At 36.1% G+C, this 23,115-nt stretch overlaps 1 protein-coding gene across 17 annotated transcripts in view; it reads right to left on the reverse strand.

Moving 5' to 3' along the window:
* The window catches only part of TJP1 (tight junction protein 1), a 249,173-nt gene that overhangs the window by 20,082 nt on the left and 205,976 nt on the right, over positions 1–23,115 (reverse strand). For all 17 annotated transcript variants that reach the window (XM_077869194.1, XM_077869182.1, XM_077869278.1 and 14 more), the window contains 11 exons: positions 19,817–19,956; positions 18,923–19,028; positions 16,128–16,278; positions 10,520–10,628; positions 9,372–9,591; positions 8,709–8,893; positions 8,510–8,605; positions 5,047–5,129; positions 4,280–4,490; positions 3,867–3,967; positions 315–665 (listed from right to left, as the gene is read on the reverse strand). In XM_077869194.1, the coding sequence (XP_077725320.1) occupies positions 315–665; positions 3,867–3,967; positions 4,280–4,490; positions 5,047–5,129; positions 8,510–8,605; positions 8,709–8,893; positions 9,372–9,591; positions 10,520–10,628; positions 16,128–16,278; positions 18,923–19,028; positions 19,817–19,956 (1,753 nt within the window). The remainder of the gene's footprint in view (positions 1–314; positions 666–3,866; positions 3,968–4,279; positions 4,491–5,046; positions 5,130–8,509; positions 8,606–8,708; positions 8,894–9,371; positions 9,592–10,519; positions 10,629–16,127; positions 16,279–18,922; positions 19,029–19,816; positions 19,957–23,115) is intronic.

The raw sequence follows: 23,115 nt of genomic DNA on the forward strand, positions 1-23,115 counted from the left end.
ATTTTAAATATAGTGCTTCTCTTTATTGCTAACTTCCCACTTCCATTTATAGGGGCTGGTAGACATACATTTTAGTGTGCTGAATAACAAAACTATAACCTCACATCCTTATTTAAAAAAAATATTCAGTATACTGCTGTGTAAGACGAACACACAAAGTTTAGAATTAAGTCCTCGGTATTCTCAAATTGAAATTAAAGATTAATTCTTAATCTGAAGAAAGGACAAAATAATATATTCTTCAACTCAATCACCACATTCTAAAACTTAATAATGCACCTCTAACTACAAAACGTTGAATGCTTGCTGCTTACCTGTTGAGAAGCTGTTTTAAATCCAGGGGAGTCTATTCTATGAATTGGTTGTGGCTGCGCTTGTGGTGAATAAGGAGGATATGTTTGGTTTTCATGATGCATTCCAGAGGAGTCCTCTCTTACAGGCTCAGAGGACCGTGTAATGGCAGACTCCGGTGGAGTCCCAACCTCATCATTAAGAGTTTCATCTAGTTCTTGATCAGTGTAGGCCCCGCCTTCTGTATCTGTGTCTTCATAGTCAGAAGTGTGTCTACTGTCCGTGCTATACATTGAGTATTCACTACCTGGGGCTGACAGGTAGGAGAGACGATCATCATGCAAATCAAGGTCATCACTTGTAGCACCATCCGCCTGGGTCAAATAAAAGTAAATTAAAAATTTTATTCAGTAGTTCTTTAAGAGATGGCCTTTATTTTACAAGGGAGATTGAAAAGGATATTTTTCTTTGGAGAAATCACATCTATTTCTCAAAACTTCTGGTGAGGAAAGGTCAAGAAGATTGTACAAGCACACATGCAGACACACAGAGCATCCTTTGAGATCTGAAGGGCTTGGAAGAATGAAATGTTGGCTGGTTAGCCATGACAAAGCTGGACTCTGAGGCTCAGCCCCAGAAGTCAACGAAGGAACCCTGACACCACTCAGGTTTACAAAACCTAATCAGTCACTAGTTTATCAGCCCAAAGCAAGGTGAAGAGGGAGAATCCGGCTAAACCAAACTCACAGAAACAAGGACACACTGACAAAACAGCTCATGTAAGAGTAACTATGAAAATAAATGCCACAGTTCAAGTTGCATAAGACCTTACAAATACATATAAATATATATATTAAGAAAATGACTTTTTAAAGTTGGTATTTGACCTTCAAGTTTTTGTAAAACACAATGGAAAAGCATCATCTAAGTTCTGGTTGCCTGATTAAATTAAGAATTATTGTCTTTATTATTTTTCACAGATGTAGTATCCAGTGGATGGTGAGGGAGAAATGCAATAATGTTTCTCTTTTCTAAGTAATTAAGAGCAGAGTTGGTTTTTATTAGTCTACATTATCTTCTGAGTAGACTAGAAAGAAAATGAGAAGCATTCCAGGGAAAAGAATCTAAAGAGTTGCATCAACAGGCTGTCATTTAGATACTAGTTTGAAACTAGTACCTGGATTAATTAGTACAGTCCCTGAAGATCTTGCCTGGTGGACACTGTGCCCAGCTGGGCATGAGCGCTGAAGGATCTGGAATCCAGAATTCAGATAATCCTTCTTCCATTTTAGCACAGGCTGAAGGACAAACATAAGGCTTGAGTAGCCTGAATGGAACATTCCACACAGTCTTATACCTGGCTCTCTCAAAAGCTTGACACTGAGTATTGCTCTCCAGATATGAAAGACTAAGGTATGTCAGACACCCCAGGGGCTCTGGTTTTCAACAGAGAACCTGCTGGGCTCAGGGAGTGAGAATTCCAGGGCTGTAAGTTATAGCAGAGTCTCTCTCATTGAAATCTCAATGGGTTCTCAATTCTATAATGGCCGCTGCAGAAGAGAAGTCTTTTTGCTATCTACTGTAACCTTTAACTTGCCAGGGTTCTGGAAGACTATAACCCAGCAGCCAGCCAAGGAAATATTTAAGTCCTTAGGGAAGAACTGACTTGGAATTCACCAACCTACATAGCTTTTGCAGTGGTATGAAATGCACAAGTGATCAAGAACCATGGGTTGCTTTGAACCAAGAAATGACATATGCCTACATGTTAAGAAAGTCTCAGGATGACTTTTCTTGGTTTAGTAGGGTATAAGACTGTGTCAGATCTTGCAAAAAAGAATTCTTCCTAGCAATTAGACCAGAGTAGTTTGCTCAGGAAAGTCAATGTGAAATGATGTGGTTTTAGTTTAAGAATCTATTATTATTATACTTGAATAGAAGGGGCAGGAGATCTATCAAGTTTGATTTAAAGTGTAACAAGCTATTCTGATTTACAAAATGCATCAATCTAATAATAAATGATCTGTTTTTCCTCACATAAAAAGTTGGGGTGAGTTAGACCTATATTTTTAAATCCAAGCAAAGACAGGAAGCACACAATAATATCACAAAAAGAAATCACAGAAAATTAAGATTTGTGGATTAAAAAAAACCCTCAGATAGGCAGACAGCATACTTTGTGCATTTATAAACTAATTTCATTTCAGGTTTATAAAACCTAATCAGTCACTAGTTATTATCAACCATCCTACCTGACAAAAGCTGCTAAAAGAATTGTGTTTTTACAGATTAGTATGGAAAGGACTGCGATCCTTTGTATAAAATGCCACATGAGTAAAAATAATAGTGTGTTTCTGTAAAGTGATGCAGTGGGTTTTTTCTATCTCCATTTGTCAAGTGTCCTAGCTGATATGCTAGTTATTCAGAGTGGTCTAATTAACTATACAGAGTGCATCCCCCAAAGTGGTACTGATGAGAAAAACCACAATTCTGACACAATAATAATACCGGGTTGGGAACAGCAGACCAGATACGACCTCTAGATGCAAACATTTAGCATCTCTTCTTGCAGAGGTTGTGTTTTCTGGATAAAGGGTGTGGTGGTCCTAAGCATGCAGCATGCATTGCCAGAGCATCTGTAGCCATAGCCAGGCAGAGGAAAGTAGGGGCCATGCAGGGGCAAAACACAACAAAAAACAAGCCAACAAGGAAATATAAAAAATTGAAACAAAAAATCAGAGATATTTTCAATCTTCTCTAGCAACTAAAACATATTAATATTACACCGAAGGTAAAAGATATTAAAAACAAAAGTTTCTCTCAGCTGTATTAATTTGCCCAAAAAAATGAACACACCTTTCCCATCAAAGACTGCAATAAAACCAGAAAGACTGGGAATAGAAAGGAGTTATTTTAAAGATGGCCATTTGAATGTATATAAAAATCTGAATTTGTATCTAAAAAGGAGGTTACTGCTCTGTCCAACATTTCTTAGTATGCTATAACAATATGAACAAGTGCTAAGCAGGAAAAAGATTCCCAAGGTAAACAAAGTAATAAAATATGTTCTTTACTCACTTCTCAAAGCCCTTCCTATGCTGGTGGATACAGTGCTGCCCCTCTGTAGAGTATTTCCCAGCCATTACTTGCCTTTAGAATGCCTTGTTCTTTCAGACCAAGTGCTGAATCTTGTGTGCAGACAGCACTCTAGGAAACAAGGACCTAGCTCACTCAACTCTCCTCATTTTCAGAGGAGGAAACTGAAGCCAGGGTCTAAGTCATTCCTCAGTCAGACAAGGAGGGACAGAGCCAGAACTCAACCTTACTCTTTTATTAGCATTGGAAAACTCTTAGAGAGCACACCTGAAGTGGTAATTAAATAGGTGGGGAAATTTCAGAATCTTTTACTATCAAAAACAACTTTCACAATCCCTACAAATTATAAAAATTTAAAAGTAAACTCTCCCCAAAGTACTCTAATATGTTGATCTAGTTAGAAAACAATGGTAACTCAAAGGCATCTCAGATTAGTCATATCATCTATTAAAAGCATTAAATAACAGGAAGTTTCTTACCTTTCCCTCAGAAACCCATACCAACTGGTTCTGTTGCTGCTGAATTGCTTCTTTCAATGCACCATACCAACCATCATTCATTGAATTTAAGTTAATTGTAGCTGAAAATAAATTAACAGCATTGTTTTACGATTAGAACATGGTCAAAGCCAGAATTCAGTCGATCCAGCATGCATCAGCTCAACCATCATTTCTTAGTTATTTGAAAGATAATGTCTGAAGACACACACCTTTGAAATTTCTATTTTGGCGCTGTACATTTTCTTCCACGCAAACAGCAGTGGTCAACATAATAGGAGGTTTTCCAAGGCAAAGGTTATAAATAGCTTTTGGCATTTGAACACCACAGTATTTTTGTCTACATATTGTTGCCCAGGCATTTTAAACTAAATGAAGGCCTTTAATATACTCACTTGTAAAAAGATGGTGATTATTTTTACGAAGTTTATGAGACCGTTCATATAATTTCCTGGCACTTTTTCGAGATTCTGGGCATAGCCTCATCCTCATAGTTTTCACACCTTGCTTAGAATCAGGGTTAAGGAATACTACAATTGGATACCACTGGGCATAATTCAGACGATCAACTGCATTTGGTGTTACATCTAATAAAGCATGTTTGTCCTGGAGACACAGAGAAAAAAATAAACAAGGACACAAGATAACAATTAAGAATCATCACCTTCCAAGAAAGTCACAGCCTAGACTACGTTCCAATGGTAATGGACCTCTAATTGGGCTCCAAAACATCTCAAGAGTACATGTTAGAAAAACTTGTAACCAGAAGCTAATTCAATACAATTTCTAGCCCAATTAAAAACAAAACAAAACAAAAAAACTTCATTAGCTCACTTTAAGATAGCCCCAATACTTGCAAGTTGACAGCATTATCTGTGTTCTGTAAAGTGAAAAAGAGCATACGAATTTAATGTTCCTGATATGATCTTGTAGAGTAACAACATATTCCCTATCAATGTAAATGTCCTTTAATGCATGTAATATTGTTTCCTTGAAAGTTGTTATTGCAATGCCCTTCAATAGGGGCTTTATCTTCTTATGGTAGACGAGTAATAGTTTTAGAAATGCTACTTCTCTAATTCTAAATTAACTGAAGTCCATCGCACTCAAAAACACAACATTCACAGTTTATAATGAAATAGGTCAATTTTTAATAACTTACCTGATCTATTATTTGTTTTATTGTATGAAGACGAATAATACCAGAGCTACGTTGATCAGTTCCAGCATCTCGTGGTTCACTTTCTATTCATGGTATCAGGACAAAAACAAAACATCAAATTTCCATTGGTTAGACCACAGTTTCTCAACCACTGGGCACTACTGACACGTTGGGCTCTGTAACAGTTATAGGATCTATCCTGTGCACTATGGCCTGTTCAGCAGCATTTCTAGCCTCCTCCTGCTACATGCCTTTTGTCCACATTGTGCCCAATAAAAATGTCTCCAGGACTGGCTAGTACCCTGGATGGGGTAGAACTACCCCTGGCTGAGTGCCCCTGGGTTAGATTAAGGATGCCCCACAATTCTGGGATTAGAGAAGGCAAATGAGATGCTCACTTCAGGAGCAGTATTCAGTGGGGTGCCAAAAATACTCAGCAGTCAAGTAATACTTTGCTACATTATGTTTGAAAGATCAAAATTAATAATCTACAATAAAAAAAATACCAAGATTTTAAATAGAATCAGTAAGTGAAGAGTAAAAATTATTTAATAAGACTGTCACTTGGTCAAGAAAAATTGTTAAATATGGCAATTCTTTCAAATGAAAATGAGATTTTAAAAAGAAGATTTAGAAATAATACTGATAAGCTTGCTTTCATTAAAGGAAAATAAAATTATAAATTCTATTTTGGTATAAATATTTAAACTTGCAATAATGTAAGTTTTAATACACATATTTTTTTTATATTCTCTTCTAACTACTTCAATGTTCTAGAAAAAGACATTAAAAAAGATGTAAAAAGATGTATGTGTGGACATTTTTTGTTTTGCCTAATGTTCTAGTATGGTTTGGCATGGCACTATTTCCAAATGTTTTGCACATGATGACACACAACAAAAATGGCATTACTTGTACAGACAATAGAGATAAACTGAGGAGGCCTCTTCTGAGTGCTGTCCCATTCAGCCACTGGGGACTGATGAAATCAATACCTGGGCAGGTCCACAGTCCATCAGCAACAATGCTCTAGCAGCCTGGCTGGGGAGTTCTAAGTTAGAGGCCTTTTTTTATAGCAATACAAAGGGGAACCTGGGAGCAGAGAAGGCCGTCAATTTGTAACAGACAGCCTGTGGTTTCATACTGGCAACCTGTCCCTGCCTACTGGTGTATAATATGCCAAATGCAGCTTGAGCCAGTTACTAAACCAAAAATCTCAGAGGTCCAATTTACATGAAGTTCTTCACTAAAAAGGCACATCACTATTTCTGACTCTGGTCACAAGGAAAGCTTGAAAGACAAAGAGGGGCTCTGGTGTTTCTGATCAGACAAAATCAGAGATTTGGAAGAACAAAGGTTACACTGCAGGACAAGCTGAATGACTCTAGAGAACGAGACTATCATAAGATAAAGCTCCACGAGCAAACATGGCAGAATTTCAAATCTGGTGAACAGAGAATTAGAGAGAGGGATTAACCAGGAGTTCTGGTTGGAGAAAATACTACTAATTCTTTAACAAAAAAGACTCTCAATCGAACTTCAATAAAAAAAAATACACACAAAAAAAAAAAAAAGACTCTCGTTGGACTCAGAAAGGGTACATAACTAACCTATCTGAATCCTCTTTTTAAAAGCCTGGCTTGGGATCCCTGGGTGGCGCAGAGGTTTGGCGCCTGCCTTTGGCCCAGGGCGCGATCCTAGAGACCCGGGATCGAATCCCACATCGGGCTCCCGGTGCGTGGAGCCTGCTTCTCTCTGCCTATGTCTCTGCCTCTCTCTATCATAAATAAATTAAAAAAAAAAAAGAAAAAAAAAAAAAAGAAAAAAGGAAACCAAGTTGGATTCCTTAAAAATAAATAAATAAATAAATAAATAAAATAAAATAAAATAAAATAAAATAAAATAAATAAATACCTGGCTTAAACATAGAATAAACCCAATTAAAGCAATCAATTACTCCCTCAGGCAGAGCTTTACAAATCTTCACACTTATTTTTCCTAAATTTAAAAATCCTAAGTTTGGTTATGGGTGGGGTTACCAGCAACTTCTTCAGGCCAAATGTTACCTACAAATGATGACCCAAAAAACCTCTTCTGAAAAAAATAAACTGAATGAGGAATCAGAAATAAACATTTTCTAAACTTGCTTAAATTTTACTATCATTTGTCTGCAGATTTTCTCAGTTTCATGAAATAAATATCCTCATTCAACTTTACCAACAACCTAAAGCAATATAATAAAAAGGTAATGTTCTGATTTTTTAAATTAAAACTTATGTTAATGAGGGTCTCATCTAGTGACAGTAGGAACGACAGCTATGAAGGCACAACCCTTCAGAAAGCACGAGCGATCACACATAGCAGTAATCAGAAAATGCTCATGTCCTATGGTTCATTCCTGCCTATATTTGGGAATTCTAAAAAAATTACCATAAATACAGGAAAAGCTATATTCCTAAGGATTTAAATACTTTGAGAAACAAAGCATAGCAGAAACAAGCAAATAAATAGATTTCTGCATCCTTTATGAAAATATAAAACTGAAACGACCTATGTAAACAGAGGCTAATCATCCAAAATCTGGTTGCAGAATGGGTAATAAAAAAAATAAGGTATTATCTATTAAGAAGGAAAACAATAAATAAAGCTCCACACAAAAGTTTGCTTACAAAGGGTGGTAGGGTGGAAGAAAATACGACAGGATAAAATTAGGATGACGATGATAATATATGTCAAAATTAATTTTCTAAGCTTTCCAAATAGACACTATTTCTATAATTGTGGGGGAGAGTGTAAGTTTTTACATATAGCTTAAAGCAAACCAAAGTGGTCATAACTAAGTCTGTATATTTAAACTACCACAACAGCTAAGTTAAATAAATAATAAAAGAATCTGCAAGCAAAATCTCTTAGGCATTTACGGCACTACATCTTCAATATTTATATTTAACACTAACTTACTGTAAATGCCTAAATAATAACTGATGGCATGAATCATGCTTTTATTATCCTTTTTATACACTTGGGTATTTCTGTCAGCTCAGTGACTGAAAGCACTGGATTGGAGTCAGTAAGGGATGGGTTCATATTGGAGTTTTGGGACTCATTAGCTGGGTGTCATAAGGAAAGTTTAAAGAGGTTGGTTGGTGACGGTCCTGACCACCTAAGACTCAAGCTGCTCAGCATCAATACTCTACTACTTACAGCATGGTGATATTGTCACAGGATTTATTAAACAAGATCATGTGCAATTTTCATATGAAGCCCAGAGCTTTGTAAATGGTAATAATTTTAACTATTAAAGGGAACTAGGACACAATCACTCAAACTGGATAAACTGCAAATTTTCACTTATAGAAAGTTTTATTTCTATTAAGTGAATGGATCAGACCCATCTTTTGGAGGAGTACCTAATAAGGTTAACACCCTCAACTTCATCTAAGTTAGTCTTAAGGCTACTTACTTGCAATCTGATAAATATCTGGTTCTTCTCTTGCCAGCTTTTCTCTGGCAACATCAGCTATGGGTCCAAAGATAGTTACAGGCCTCAGAAATCCAGCTGGGGAGAAATTCAAAGAAAAAATAACATAGTTTATACGTTTTCTTTCCTAAGCATATTGACATTAAAGTGTATGAAGATTAATCTGTAAAAAATAAACTACCTTCTCGAAGAACAACTCTTTCATAGGCTGGAAACTTTGTTTGAACTGGCTGAGCTGACAAATCCTCTCTACTCTTTCGAAGATTTCTCTTGGAGCTGCGAAGACCCCGGAATCTCCAGAAGTCAGCACGGTCTCCCCCAGCTGTTTTTGGAAGTGTGTACTGTACACTGGCTAACTGCTCAGCCCTGGACAAGGAAGGATAAAATAGAGAATAGAAGATGGATAAATATATTTAATATTAAAAAAAATAAAATGGAAAAAGACCCACAGATGAAACAAAATGTCAAAATACTGGACAGAACTTCACATGCAGATTAAATCTTAATGGCTAAACTAAAATAAAGAAGTTTCGCAGCATCTGGGGGACTCAATCATCCATCTCTTGATCTCGGTTTAGGTCATGATCTCCAGGTCGTGAGCTCAAGCCCCAAGTTGGTCTCCACATGGAGCTCCACATGGAGCCCACTTCAAGTAAATAAATAAATACAGAAATAATAAAATATAATGAATTAAATTAAAGGAGTTTATACAACTAAGTCAGTCATAGATATGGTGACTACAATGAAAACTAATTCTTTACATTGCCAAAATTTCCCAGGGGGATTCAAGTCTTCCATCATCATTTACTTAACTTGTTCTATAGAAGTATCCAAATATTCATACCTGTTCTTATTAGGGATGATGCCTCGTTCTACTTCTTTATGATTTTTGCCAATTCGAATAGCGAGCCAAGAGCCTAGTTTCCCATTGTACAAGGTATCCACAACACGAAACACCTCTCCTTTGTTAAAACTAAGTCCGTAGGGAGATTCCTTTTCATATTCAAAGTGGGTTCTAATATAGAAAGAATCTCCCACATCTGATTCTACAATGCGATGATAAACTAAAAGGAATCAAAACAAAAACATTATCAATAGCTAATAAGATAAGAAATTAATCTGAAGAGATTATGTGAAGATGCTGTGGTAATAGCAAAACCAATGGTATTCAATGTATGTTGAATCCTTCCTCTGTGTGAAGTAATGCATTAGGCATTCTATCTCATATACAGCACCATTACCTCAAAACAGGAATGCTTAGCACCTCCATTTTGCAGATGAGGAAAGTACTGCAGAAACAGATCAAGCAACTTGTTCAAAACCATTCATGGTGGTATTTATATCATCTTAGTTTTGCTGCAAATACTACAGATATTCCCATTTTCTATAAGTGGTTCTCAAACGAGGGTAATTTTGCTCACCAAGGGACATTTGGCAATATCTGGAGACATATACCAATATCTGGTATATATACTACTGGCATCTAGTGGGTAGAGGCCAGGGATGTTTCTAATCACCCTGACAATACATGGGTCAGCCCTACAAAAAATTATTTGGCTCAAAACGACAACAGTACTGACGGTGAGAAACCGTGTTCTAAATGAAAAGCTTATCAGCCTAATCAAAGAAAATTAGGCATTTTCTTTAATGCTAACAAAAATATATTCTTTAGACAACATCAGTAAAAACTTTGGAAGCTAACCATATACTTTTGTATGGTTCTGATAACTAATAACTAGGATCTTTCTATGCCTTGTGAGGGCTGGATGGCATTCCTCTTAAACTAAAATGCTATAAAGATTGGTTCTATTATCGCGCTTTCTAATAAGCCATGTGTAAGACTGTGCCTCTAAGTGATTTAAACTCCCTCTGAGATGAACAAATTCATTTATTATTCAACTTTGAATGATTTAGTAAAAATTGGAAATTAAAATCGCTATTTAAGTTCTCAGAATTCTACAGATTTTCTCCATTCTACTGACAGTATCTCACCATCTTTCTTCTTCTGAGCCAATATGGTCACTTCTTCTCCTTTAGGGAGGTCGAGTAGGAAAAGGACGGCTTCTTCTCTTATGATGTTTGTGAAATCCACATTGTTTACCTGTTAAAATATATTTCACAAATTGCTCTTGGCCATATTTTAAGATGATGAAATTACTTATCTAACACAGAAAACAAAGACTCTCAGACTTTACCTAATCTGAAAATATCACATCTTTAAGAGGGAAAAAATGGACTTTCCTTTGGAGAAAAATAATATACTCTAATTTAAAATAAGTAGAAACCAAATAAATTGAGTGATGGTATAAATTTAAGAGTAGCCACAATGCATCCTGACATTAAAGATCACCTACTGCACAATCTAACCCATTTAAACCAAAAAAGACAATCCCTAATTCCAAATATTTGTTATTATAAATGGTCTGGCTTTAAATTTTGAAAATTATAAATCCCACAAATATAACTTTAAAGTAATAATATTGTATACCAATATACTTCAATTAGAAAAAAGATTTTATATTCTACTAGTCTCTGAAAAAGGAATCAGAAGGAAATGAGATAAAAAGAAAAAAAAAAAGTAGGGCAGCCCCGGTGGCACAGCAGTTTGGTGCCGCCTGCAGCCTGCGGTGTGATCCTGGAGACCCGGGATCGAGTCTCATATCGGGCTCCCTGCATGAAGCCTGCTTCTCCCTCTGCCTGTGTCTCTGCCTCTCTCTCTCTGTGTCTATGAATAAAAAAAATAAAAAAATAAACAGTATATGCATTGTCCCATCTCTGTAAGATCATCTGTTTGATGTAGGCTCAACGTCTGCCAAGTCAGGATATACTTATATCAGAAGCTCTTAAAGGCCAAAGGAAACTTAAAATGTTACTGATGACTATAAACAGGATTACAGATAGAACTGTTTAGCTTTCAAAAATTTTCCACATTAAAAAAATTAACATGCACTACTTTTATGATACAAAACAAAAGCAAATTATTAAGAAACAATTTTTAAATGATGTACATAAGGGATGCCTGCCTGGCTCAATTGATAAGAGCAAGTGACTTTTGATCTCAGGGTTGTGAGTCTGAATCCCATTGTTGGGAGTAGCGCTTTACTTAAAAAAGAAAATAAGAGCTTTTAAAAAAATAAAATCAAATGTATGTATGCCCTAATTACTTCAAGTAGCATATGAGGTGGGTAAGAGATAGGTCGGTTTCATTTCTTTACTACAATGAACATCATTCTCCATGTTGTGTCTGAGAACAATATAACATCACTGGGAGGAATCAAAGTAGTGCCAGATGGAATCCAGTAAGGCAAAGATGACGCCTTGACTTTTATAGGAGGTCTAAAAGGAAAGGACAGTAGGAGGGAAACGCCCACAGGCAGCTGAAAAGCAGGAGGGGGCTCAAGACAGGACCTCCAAATGAAGTTTCTGATGGTGGGCTACTGACAGAAGCCCTCAAAGCCAAGATGAAGACTATACAGCAAGAGAGAAGCAGGGGGCTGCTGACATTATCCAAGCCTTAGATGAACCATTAAGGGAAGGTTGGAAAAGAATGTAAAAGACTAAAGGAGTACCAGAATGACAGTGTTATAGAATCCAAGGAAGAAAGCACTTCAAGAAAGATTACTTAAGACAGTCAAAACACAGCTAAGGAAGAAAGGAAAATGAGGGCTGAAGGTCCCATTAGGTCAGTGATAGCTTATGAAACGTCAGATTCAGTAGTGGTTACAGTAGAAGTCAGACTATAAAACTTTATGATGGTGATGACTGAAAAGGAGTAAGGGAAGGGACTCCACCATACTGACAACAATTTCAACAGCAAAAGGAAAGAAAGAAAACAGTGGAGGATTGCTGTATGAGTGCTAGCAATCTTGGGGTGGAGTCTTTTGGGTTTTCTATGTACAGTATCAAGTCATCTGCGAAGAGGGAGAGTTTGACTTCTTCTTTGCCAATTTGAATGCCTTTTATTTCTTTTTGTTGCCTGATTGCTGAGGCTAGGATTTCTAGTACTATGTTGGATAGAAGTGGTAAGAGTGGACATCTCTGTCGTGTTCCTGACCTTCGGGGAAAGGCTCCCAGTGTTTCCCCACTGAGAATGATATTTGCTGTGGGCTTTTCATAGATGGCTTTTAAGATGCTGAGGAATGTTCCCTCTATCCCTATACTCTGAATCAGAGTTTTGATCAGGAATGGATGCTGTATTTTGTCAAATGCTTTCTCTGCATCTATTGAGAGGATCATACGGTTCTTGTTTTTTCTCTTGTTGATATGATCTATCACATTGATTGCTTTGTTGAACCAGCCTTGCATCCCAGGGATAAATCCCACTTGGTCATGGTGAATAATCTTTTTAATGTACTATTGGATCCTATTGGCTAGTATCTTGTTGAGAATTTTTGCATCTGTGTTCATCAGGGATATTGGTCTATAATTCACCTTTTTTTGGTAGGATCTTTGTCTGGTTTTGGAATTAAGGTGATGCTGGCCTCATAGAATTTAGAAGTATTCCATCCCTTTCTATCTTTCGGAACAGCTTTAGTAGAATAGGTGTTGTTTCTTCTTTAAACATTTGATAGAATCTTCCCCTGGGAAGCCATCTGGCCCTGTACTTTTGTGTCTTAGGAGGTTTTTGATGACTGCTTCAATTTCCTCCCTGGTTATCGGCCTGTTTAGGTTTTCTATTTCTTCCTGTTCCAGTTTTGGTAGTTTGTGGTTTTCCAGAAATGCGTCCATTTCTTCTAGATTGCCTAATTTATTGGTATATGTAGCTGCTCATAATATGTTTTTAAAATCGTCTGTATTTCCTTGGTATTGGTGGGGATCCCAGAAATCAGTGGCATTTCTACACACTAACTATGAGACTGAAGAAAGAGAAATTAAGGAGTTAATCCCATTTACAATTGCACCCAAAAGAATAAGATACCTAGGAATAAACCTAACCAAAGAGGTAAAGGATCTATACCCTAAAAACTACACCCTAAAAACTACAGAACACTTCTGAAAAAAATGGAGGAAGACACAAGCAAATGGAAAACATTCCATTCTCGTGGATTGGAAGAATTAATATTGCGAAGATGTCAATGTTACTACCCAGGGAAATTTACACATTTAGTGCAATCCCTATCAAAATACCATGGATTCTCTTCAGAGAGTCGTAACAAATCATCTTAAGATTTGTGTGGAATCAGAAAAGATCCTGAATAGCCAGGGGAATATTAAAAAAGAAAACCAGAGCTGGTGACATCACAATGCCAGATTTCAGGTTGTACTACAAAGCTGTGATCATCAAGACAGTGTGGTACTGGCACAGAAACAGACACATAGATCAATGGAACAGAATAGAGAATCCAGAAATGGACCCTCAACTCTATGGTCCACTAATACTCAACAAAGCAGGAAAGACTATTCACTGGAAAAAAAGACAGTCTCTTCAATATATGGTGCTGGGAAAATTGGACAGCCACGTGCAGAAAAGAATGAAACTAGACCATTCTCTTACACTATACACAAACATAAACTCAAAATGGATGAAAGGTCTAAATGTGAGACAAGAATCCATCAAAATCCTAGAGGAGAACACAGCCAACACCCTTTTTGAACTTGGCCACAACAACTTCTTGCAAGATACATCTATGAAGGCAAGGGAAAGAAAAGCAAAAATGAATTACTGGGACTTCATCAAGATAAAAAGCTTCTCACAGCAAAAGAAACAGTCAACAAAACTAAAAGACAACCTACAGAATGGGAGAAGATATTTGCAAATGACATATCACATAAAGGGCTAATATCCAAGATCTATAAAGAACTTCTTAAACTCAACACCAAAGAAACAAACAATCCAATCATGAAATGGGCAAAAGACATGAACAGAAATTTCACAGAGAAAGACATAGACATTACCCAACAAGCACATGAGAAAAAGCTCCGCATCACTTGCCATCAGGGAAATACAAATCAGAACCACAATGAGATACCACCTCATACCAGTGAGAAAGGTGAAAATTCACAAGACAGGAAACAAATGTTGGAGAGGATGTGGAGAAAGGGGAACCCTCTTGCACTGTTGGTGGGAATGTGAACTGGTACAGCCACTCTGGAAAACTGTGTGGAGGTTCCTCAAAGAGTTAAAAATAAAACTGCCCTACGACCCAGCTATTGCACTGCTGGAGATTTACCCTAAAGATATAGATGCAGTGAAACAGCTGGACACCTGCACCCCAATGTTTATAGCAGCAATGTCCACAATAGCCAAACTGTGGAAGGAGCCTCAGTGTCCACTGACAGATGAATGGATAAAGAAGATGTGGTCTGTGTATACAATGGAATATTACTCAGTGATTAGAAATGACAAATACCCACCATTTGCTTTGACGTGGATGGAACTGGAAGGTATTATGCTGAGTGAAATTAGTCCATCAGAGAAGGACAAACATTATTTGGTCTCATTCATTTGGGGAATATAAAAAATAGTGAAAGGGAATAAAGGGGAAAAGAGAGAAATTGTGTGGAAATATCAGTAAGGGTGACAGAACAAGAGAGACTCCGAACTCTAGGAAACAAACAAGGGGTAGTGGAAAAGGAGGTGAGCGGGGGTTTGGGGTGACTGGGTGACAGGCACTGAGGGGGGCACTTGACGGGATGAGAGCACTGGGTGATATGTTATATGTTGGCAAATTGAACTCCAATAAAAATAAGTAAAAATAAAATGAAATAAAATAAAAAATAAAACAGTGGAGGACAAATGAAGAGCCAGAGGAAAGGGAAAGAGAAAAACATGAACAAAACAACAAGATTCTGAGCAGGAGACTGAATCCAGGACATGGAGCAGGAGTTACCAAATGCAGGAAGACCAGACTAGAGGTGACAATGACAGTCTGAGCTGGAGAGGTGGAGCAAATAGGAACTCACATTTAATACATGTGATCTTCTGGTTAAAATGGGACATAGTTTATCTGCCAAAAGGTTTGGATGTTTTAAGGAGACAGATAAAGACGGCACTATATGAGTAGACAGCATCACTTATGGCATAGACAGAAAATCAACAGCAAAAGAAAAGAGACCACACCTAAGCTGGACTTCCTGACTCCTGTAACTGGTCCTACCTCTTGTGGGGTATGAAGCTTTGGAGCCAAGGCAGCTGACACATTTGCCTGATGGACACCCCAATTCCTTGCACGTGAGCCATCCCTAGGGCTATGTGAACTGCTGCAAGGACCACTCCCCTGGGATGGCAAGCTGTGGCCCATGACAGTCTTGTCAGCCTGAATGTCTAGTTGAACTTAAAAAGACTACTTGGTCAATATTATAATATCTAAGACTTTTTTTTTTATTAAGTTCTATGAACACCAGAGATTAAAATGAAATCAGAGGATCACACTCCGTAGTAACACATAATCACAGCAGTAAATGAGAGCAAATGCAGAAATGTGAAGGGACAAGGCTAGTATAATAAAGACTGGATGGATTCCTCATCTGAATGGTTATTTGGTTCAAGAGACTGTGACCTAAGATTATATTTGAATTATAATATTAGGTTTGCTGTGTTTGATGTCTTTCTCTAAAGATCTAAGTACTTTCAAACCGCATCTCTGATATACTGACATACCCTGAGAATTTGATCACCCTCTTCTAAGCCTTCTTTGGCTGCAGGGCTATCTTCTAGAACACCAGCTACAAATATTCCAACATCATTTCCACCAGCCAGGCGCAGGCCCACACTATCTCCTTTTCTGAATTTTACCAATTTCATGCTGGGCCTGTTAAAACAAATATTTCATTTGAAATGGTTAAGAGAAGCTTGAAGTTAATAGTAAACTGCTACAATGAAAACCACACTCAGAATGAAACAAAGGACCATCATCTCAGAAATTCCCCTCATACCACTAATTTACTGAATACAATTTCATATTACACAATTCCAAATCAGCTTTACTGGTACTTTCTTTTATTACTGCTTTACAACTAATTTATAAAACTACTTTATGAAAACATTCTTTTCCCAACTCTTAGCGTTTTAGATGCATTCGGGGCATTTGCAATGGTTAAAAACATCTTCCATTTTTTCCATCCCAATTCATACCATATCATCTCAATGGAATAACTGAGACGTACTATTTTACATGGGTAGAAATTGAAGCATAAACTGACAAATTTTCCTAATACCAGGGAATTAAAATGAGGCTCTAAGCATTGTGATCCAAGAGATAGTTGGTTTTGTTTTGTTTTTTGTTTTATTTTTTTGAGATAGTCATTTTTAAACTTGGCGGTTGGTGCACTCTGACACAAGTCACTTACTTTGCAGCCCCCTTGAATTTTAAATAAAAAACTTATCAGCATTCAGCCTTTCTGGATTAGTCCCACATTCAATCTCTGCCCTTCTTTTACTAGAGAGAGAATAGGAAGGAATTAATATATGCACATTCTTTTATAATCATTGTAGTGCTAAAACCTTGTGCTGGTCTTGACATAAAAACTAAAGGGCATCTTGGAAGAATGGGTAGGCAGAAACGGATCATAATTACAAACTACCCTTTATGGTAATTAATTACAAATTACCTACATGATTACAAATTACCCATCTAGATTTCTAGAACTCTCCCATTTTTCTAGTCTAGAAGACACACAATTCTATTACCTATTCTGACATGCAGTGCAGAAAAAGTCCCCTTCCTCTTAATTCACTAAGTAACAATGAAAAATGATTAGAAGACAAAAGAAAGCATAAAACACAAATCAAATGAATAAATGAGTTGAGGAAAGGGGGGAGTCTAATTCTTTTAAATCAACTAAAGACCACCTTAAGTTTTTAGATCTTATAAGGTATTCACACTTGTCCCATTTCCGTCCCTGGAGCGAACATTTACTAGATGTAAGCATAAGAGCCTGTAGGTTAAATGAGGTCACTCACTGCCAGGGTTGGTGGCACCCTTGGTCCTTCCATGAAAGTATGGGCCAGTGTTATCATGGAATCTGTGAATTGCTTAGCTGTGGCAGTGTCCTACTTTTCTAGGTAAGTCCAGAGCCTGCTCACAGACTCCTCTCTCAAACCACTTAGTACGGAGAGCTTTTTGAAATACTTCCTCAAAGTCCTTGAGACTCCAGGTTCCTGATAGTTCTTTCATAACATGGGCTGATCTAGTGTATCTCAAAAAGTAAAAATCGTTGATTGTAGTCTATATCCCTTAGTAAACTCTGTCTTTTTGAAAGACAGCTTTAGGTTCAATCACAGTGTCATGTATCCAAGGATGACTGACATTTTCTACTCTGTGTTACATCAACTACTTGCAATAACTAAAAGTAAACCCATTAACCACTTCTGCCCCAAATCCAGCCAGTGGATTTGAATGAGTAACTGAAGGTTTCCTGGCTCAGGTACAATCCTACCCACAACCTCAATCCTCTTTGGTATCTGTTCCTCAGGGCTCTCTTGGGAAACAGGTCTCCGGAATTAATCATTACAGTTTTCTTAAACCTTAAAGAGTTATAAAAGCTTTCAAGCAATTCTGAAGAAAGAAAAAGAAGGAAACTAATTCCTTCATAATTTATTAAAATGTTGAATTATCAGTTATCTGATATTAACAATATACAATTTTAATACTGTGTCCTACCCTTCTATTTCAGGAGTTCTTTCTATCTAGCTAGGTCTTGCAGTAACAACCCAATTTTCTTTAGCAAAGAAAACAGGTAAGAGCAGGGGTCTAGATCAAACTCACTTGAGTTTGGTTATTTTTCAATTACTCACATCCTGTTCCTTTCACCACAGAGGCAACAAAGACTAAATTGATTATCATGATGGTTTGAAATCTGGTTTAAAAATTTACATCTCAATCTCATCATGTATAGAACAGAGCAATAAAAGGTGTGGAATATAAAAAACTTACTTTTGAGTTGCTAATTCACCTACAACAGGTTCTCAAACAAGGATGATTTTGTCCCCAAGAACATTTGGCAGGGTCTAGAGACATTTTTGGTTGTCGTAACTGGGAGGTGTTACTAGCAGCTAGTGGTCAGGGATGTGGCTCAACAATCCACAATGTGAAGGGCAGTCCACCACAATCAACAAGCACCTGACCCAAAATGTCAATAGTGTGAAAATGGAGAAACACTGGTGTTTCCTGTTTTTTCAAATGCCAGGGCATTAGAAAACTCGTGAAAATTCTGATATCTAAGCAAGCAGAAAACAACTTTTAATTTTTGTAATTCCCGATCTGAAAACTAGGTAGGTGACTGTGGTAAGAAAGTCAACATCCAAAAAGTTTCTTTTTTTGTTCTCTAATCTCTATCACATAAATAATGTGAAATAAAACCTTAATCGTAGCATTAAGCGGTATATGCTTTTAAAAAGGATATACAATATACAATATGGACAAAGAAGACAACACAAGTCTAAAATCACATTACCGGAGAATCCCATCTTCATGAGTTGAATTAGGTAGGACGCCATCAGATGGACTGACAGGTAAATCCACATCTGGTTGTCCAACTTGAGCATACACAGGCTTTGGTTCTATGAGAAAGAAAAATTTAAAAACTGTACAGGAATCACTTTATTAAAAACTGGAATAATAATGTAAACAACTAGGAAAATAACCAAACAATAAAAAGTCCACAAAATATATATAAAATTCATCAGCAAAAATATAAGCTCAGAGAATCTGATAAGGAACATGTGTTATGTATTTTAAAGTTACAAATTCTAATATATATCCCTATAGTGAGGAACAGAGGGAAGGAGGGAGAATCCCTACATTTCTCTAAGACAATCAAAGCAGACCTCTTCACTGTGATAAAATTTGTTTTTAAATATCCACATTCTTGCCACTAAACAAGCAGAGCAAAAAGATTTGATAGAAGGAACTAAGACATTAGAATCCAAATCTCCTGGCCTTTCAAGCAAATGGATCTTGGAGACTTGCAGATTCTTAGGTCTGGTATATACATCTCTATGGTGTATAACAGTGTTTATGAAAACACTTTCAATAGGAAAAATAACTTAAAATTTCTTAAGCCAATCTAATATATCTCCTAAATGAGCAGTGCTGGAGAACAATTTTACTCACTATGAATAGCTGTTAACTATGAATAATTATCCAGAAAAAATTTTTTTTAAAAAATTCATGAAAGCTACTCATCCATGTCAATCTCATACCCATAAGGAATATGCTAGAAGCCAAGTACAAAAAAAAAAAAAATCATAATCATTAAAGGATCTTCAAGTTGTCTGTAAATTCTGACAATTATTTTATTTAATCTGATTGCAAATGTTTTCCCAACATAGTATTTTGCTTGGCTTACCTGGAAGACTGGGTGCTTGTTTCTCATTTCTCTCAACTACAACTTCTTCTACTGTTTTATGTGTATGATCATCTGCATGCTTTACAGGAGTTGAGACAGCCCCAGGTTTAGAAATTCTCTCTTCCTCTCTGCTCCGGAGACTACACATTATTAAAATTTAAAAAATTATGAGCATAGAGATGAATGTGAAAACCATTTGTAAGAAAACAGTCTAAGAATAATCAAGCAAACCTTGAAAAATGATGACAAGGGTTTGCTCTAACAGCTATCAAAATATTATAAAAACCAAGTACTTAAAACTTAAGTGGTATTGCCAAAGAAACAGAAAAACAGATCAAAGTATCAAATAGAAAATGGATTAATCTATCCACAGTAGCAAAATTTATTATGGAAGTGGCAGTTCAAAACTGTCAAAAAAGAATATGCTATTTATTTAATAAATGATGTTAGGACAAATGTTCACAAATTGAGAAAGATTAGATAGATCTCTATGCATATTAATGACAAAAAACAATTTCAGATGGAATTAAGTCCAAATCGTAATATATTTTTAAAAAATTTGTATCATCAAAAATAGAGGACTATTGGGCAGCCTGGGTGGCTCAGCAGTTTTGTACCACCTTCAGCACAGGGAGTGATCCTGGAGACCTGGGATTGAGTCTCACATCAGGCTCCCTGCATGAAGCCTGCTTCTCCCTCTGCCTGTGTCTCTGACTTTTTCTCTCTTTCCGCGTCTCTCATGCATAAATAAATAAAATCTTAAAAAAAAAAAAAATAGAGGGCTATTAAAGTAAGACTCAAGGCACAAAATCCCTCATACGCCAACAGTGATTCCATAAAAATTTACAAAACATGCAATTAAAAAAATCTATGTTGTTTTGGTTAAACCAAATGAAATGGAGTTTTTTAGGTCAAACAGCTGAATATGAGCAATTTCATATAATTTGACCTAACATATATAGTGAGTTTAATACCTTAATATTTATATATTGACCAATTTATATGTTGGCTTAACAACACATACAAGAATTTGATATTGAGAGCATATATGGAACTATAAAAGAGTTTAAAAGAGACAACTCAAGAGAAAAATGAGTATTAGGAAGAGACAATTCAATTCACCAAAAATATACAAGTAACAATAAACAGGAAATATGTTCACCCTCCCTAATAACTAGGAAAACGCACAATAAAATAACTTCAAATTACCTCATCATTCATGAGAACTCAAACACGATAACATCAACCATAGGGAAGGACATGGAGAAACAGACACTCGTACAGGGAGGGTAAAATAAGTGTAAATAAGCACAACTACTTGAGGGCAAAATGGGAGTTACTTACTGAAACAAAAAAGGCAAACATGAATAAAACCTATCCATTTCTAGGCTTATCCTAGAGAAATAAATACATGTTCAAGAATGCATTTTCTTAAAAAAAAAAAAAAGAATGCATTTTCTTTCAAACCTTTTGTTATGGAAAATTCCAAACACATAGTAATACATAGTAATAGTATCACAAAAATCTCATGTATTTCAAAAAGTTTTCAAATGCTCTATCAGCAATTCAATCTGAGGCTAACAGTACCTTAACACTAAAAACTTTGACAATGATAGAACAAACAGAAAACAAATATTTTAAACTATAAATGAAGGAAGAAATTCTAAATAAAATGCTAGCTAAAGGAATACAGTAATGTATTAAAAATTTATTATACAATGAGCACAGCAGGGTTATTTTACAAGCATATGGCTGGCTTAACATTAGGAAGCTATTCACATAATTCATTATTACACCCAAATATAAGAAAAAAATATCAAACAGGCATGTGAAAAAAAAATTCAACAGCCATTCCTAATAAAAATCACAAATAAACCAAAAATATATAGGAGACTATTTTTCAAAACCAAGAGCTAACACCATATTAAACAGGGAAGTTCTGACTGTATTTACTCTAATATCAGTAACAACATAGTGATACTTGCCAATACTACAGTTATTTACCATTATTTTGAAGACTCAGATGGTATAATCATAAGATAATATGCTTGAAATACTGGGAGAATTTTAGTGAGCATAAAAGAATACTAAAATTATATAAAGAAAATTATAACTACATTTAAAAAAAATCAACTGATTTTCCTCAATGTCCTCTATAATCAAAAGAAAATGAAAAGGGAAAAAAATGCCAGCAACAAGAGTATCAGAAACTATAAAATGCCTGGAGAGAATCTGTACAATCTTGCATTGGGGGCGATATCTCCAAATAAGATAAATATCCAGAAGCCATAAAGATGAATATATTTCACTCTTAAAAATGTTTAATTACATAGGAAAAGATATTATAAAGTCTTATATTTGCAGCACACTCCCCAAAAGAGCTACTACTGACTGATGAAATGAAGAACAACATAACAGAAAAATGATCAACAGAAATGAATCTGGTAATTCACTGAGGAAGCAATACTATGGTCAATAATCTCATAAAAAGATGCTCAGCTCCACTAGTAATCAGGAAACCATCAGTTGAAAATAAGGAGTTATCAATTTGCAATCATCAGACTGGTAAACACAGAATTCTGAGAAACAAGTGTAGTCTCAAATGTTACTTTTGGAAAATACGGCATTATCTGCGAAAATTTTAAATAATACCAATATACTCTTTAATGACTTCAGAAATAACAAGAGTCATTATATGAACTTATGGACAAAGATAATTACACAACACTGATTGCACAGGCAAAGACTTAGAAACAGAATTTCCATAATATGTAAAGTTTCTCATCAAAGGAACAAGCCAGAAGGATGTTCACCTTGTACTAAGTAAAATTAGCTAGCTGAAAAATGTGCAGTCTGACCTTTACAGTTACTAAAAACACACACAAACTCTATACGTGATGCCACATAAAAATGTGCCTAAGTATGGAGAAAGGCTTAATTCAAGAGGAGTGGGAGATGGGGTAAGGTGGAGTTGACCTATTTTACTTGTTCTAATAAGCGTATCTTGCTTTTATAATTGAAAATAAAAATTAACATTAAAATAAGTTACAATGAAAGGGAGCTATATGTAGAAACACAAGAACAACTGAAACAAAATGTGAAGCACAAACTGCAGGATGTACATGGTGTGACAGGATGAGGTGTCTCCATAGCTCTACAAATACACGTACGTGCACATGCATACATGGAGAAAGAGCTAGATGGGTGTAACCAATCAGGCACCAGTGTTCCCCCCCGCCCAGGGGAGAAGTAGACAAAATTGTACCCAAGTGGAATAGATTTATCTCTACTATTTCAAT

This window comes from Canis aureus, chromosome 2 (assembly GCF_053574225.1).
Source record: "Canis aureus isolate CA01 chromosome 2, VMU_Caureus_v.1.0, whole genome shotgun sequence".
Classification (NCBI taxonomy): domain Eukaryota; kingdom Metazoa; phylum Chordata; class Mammalia; order Carnivora; family Canidae; genus Canis; species Canis aureus.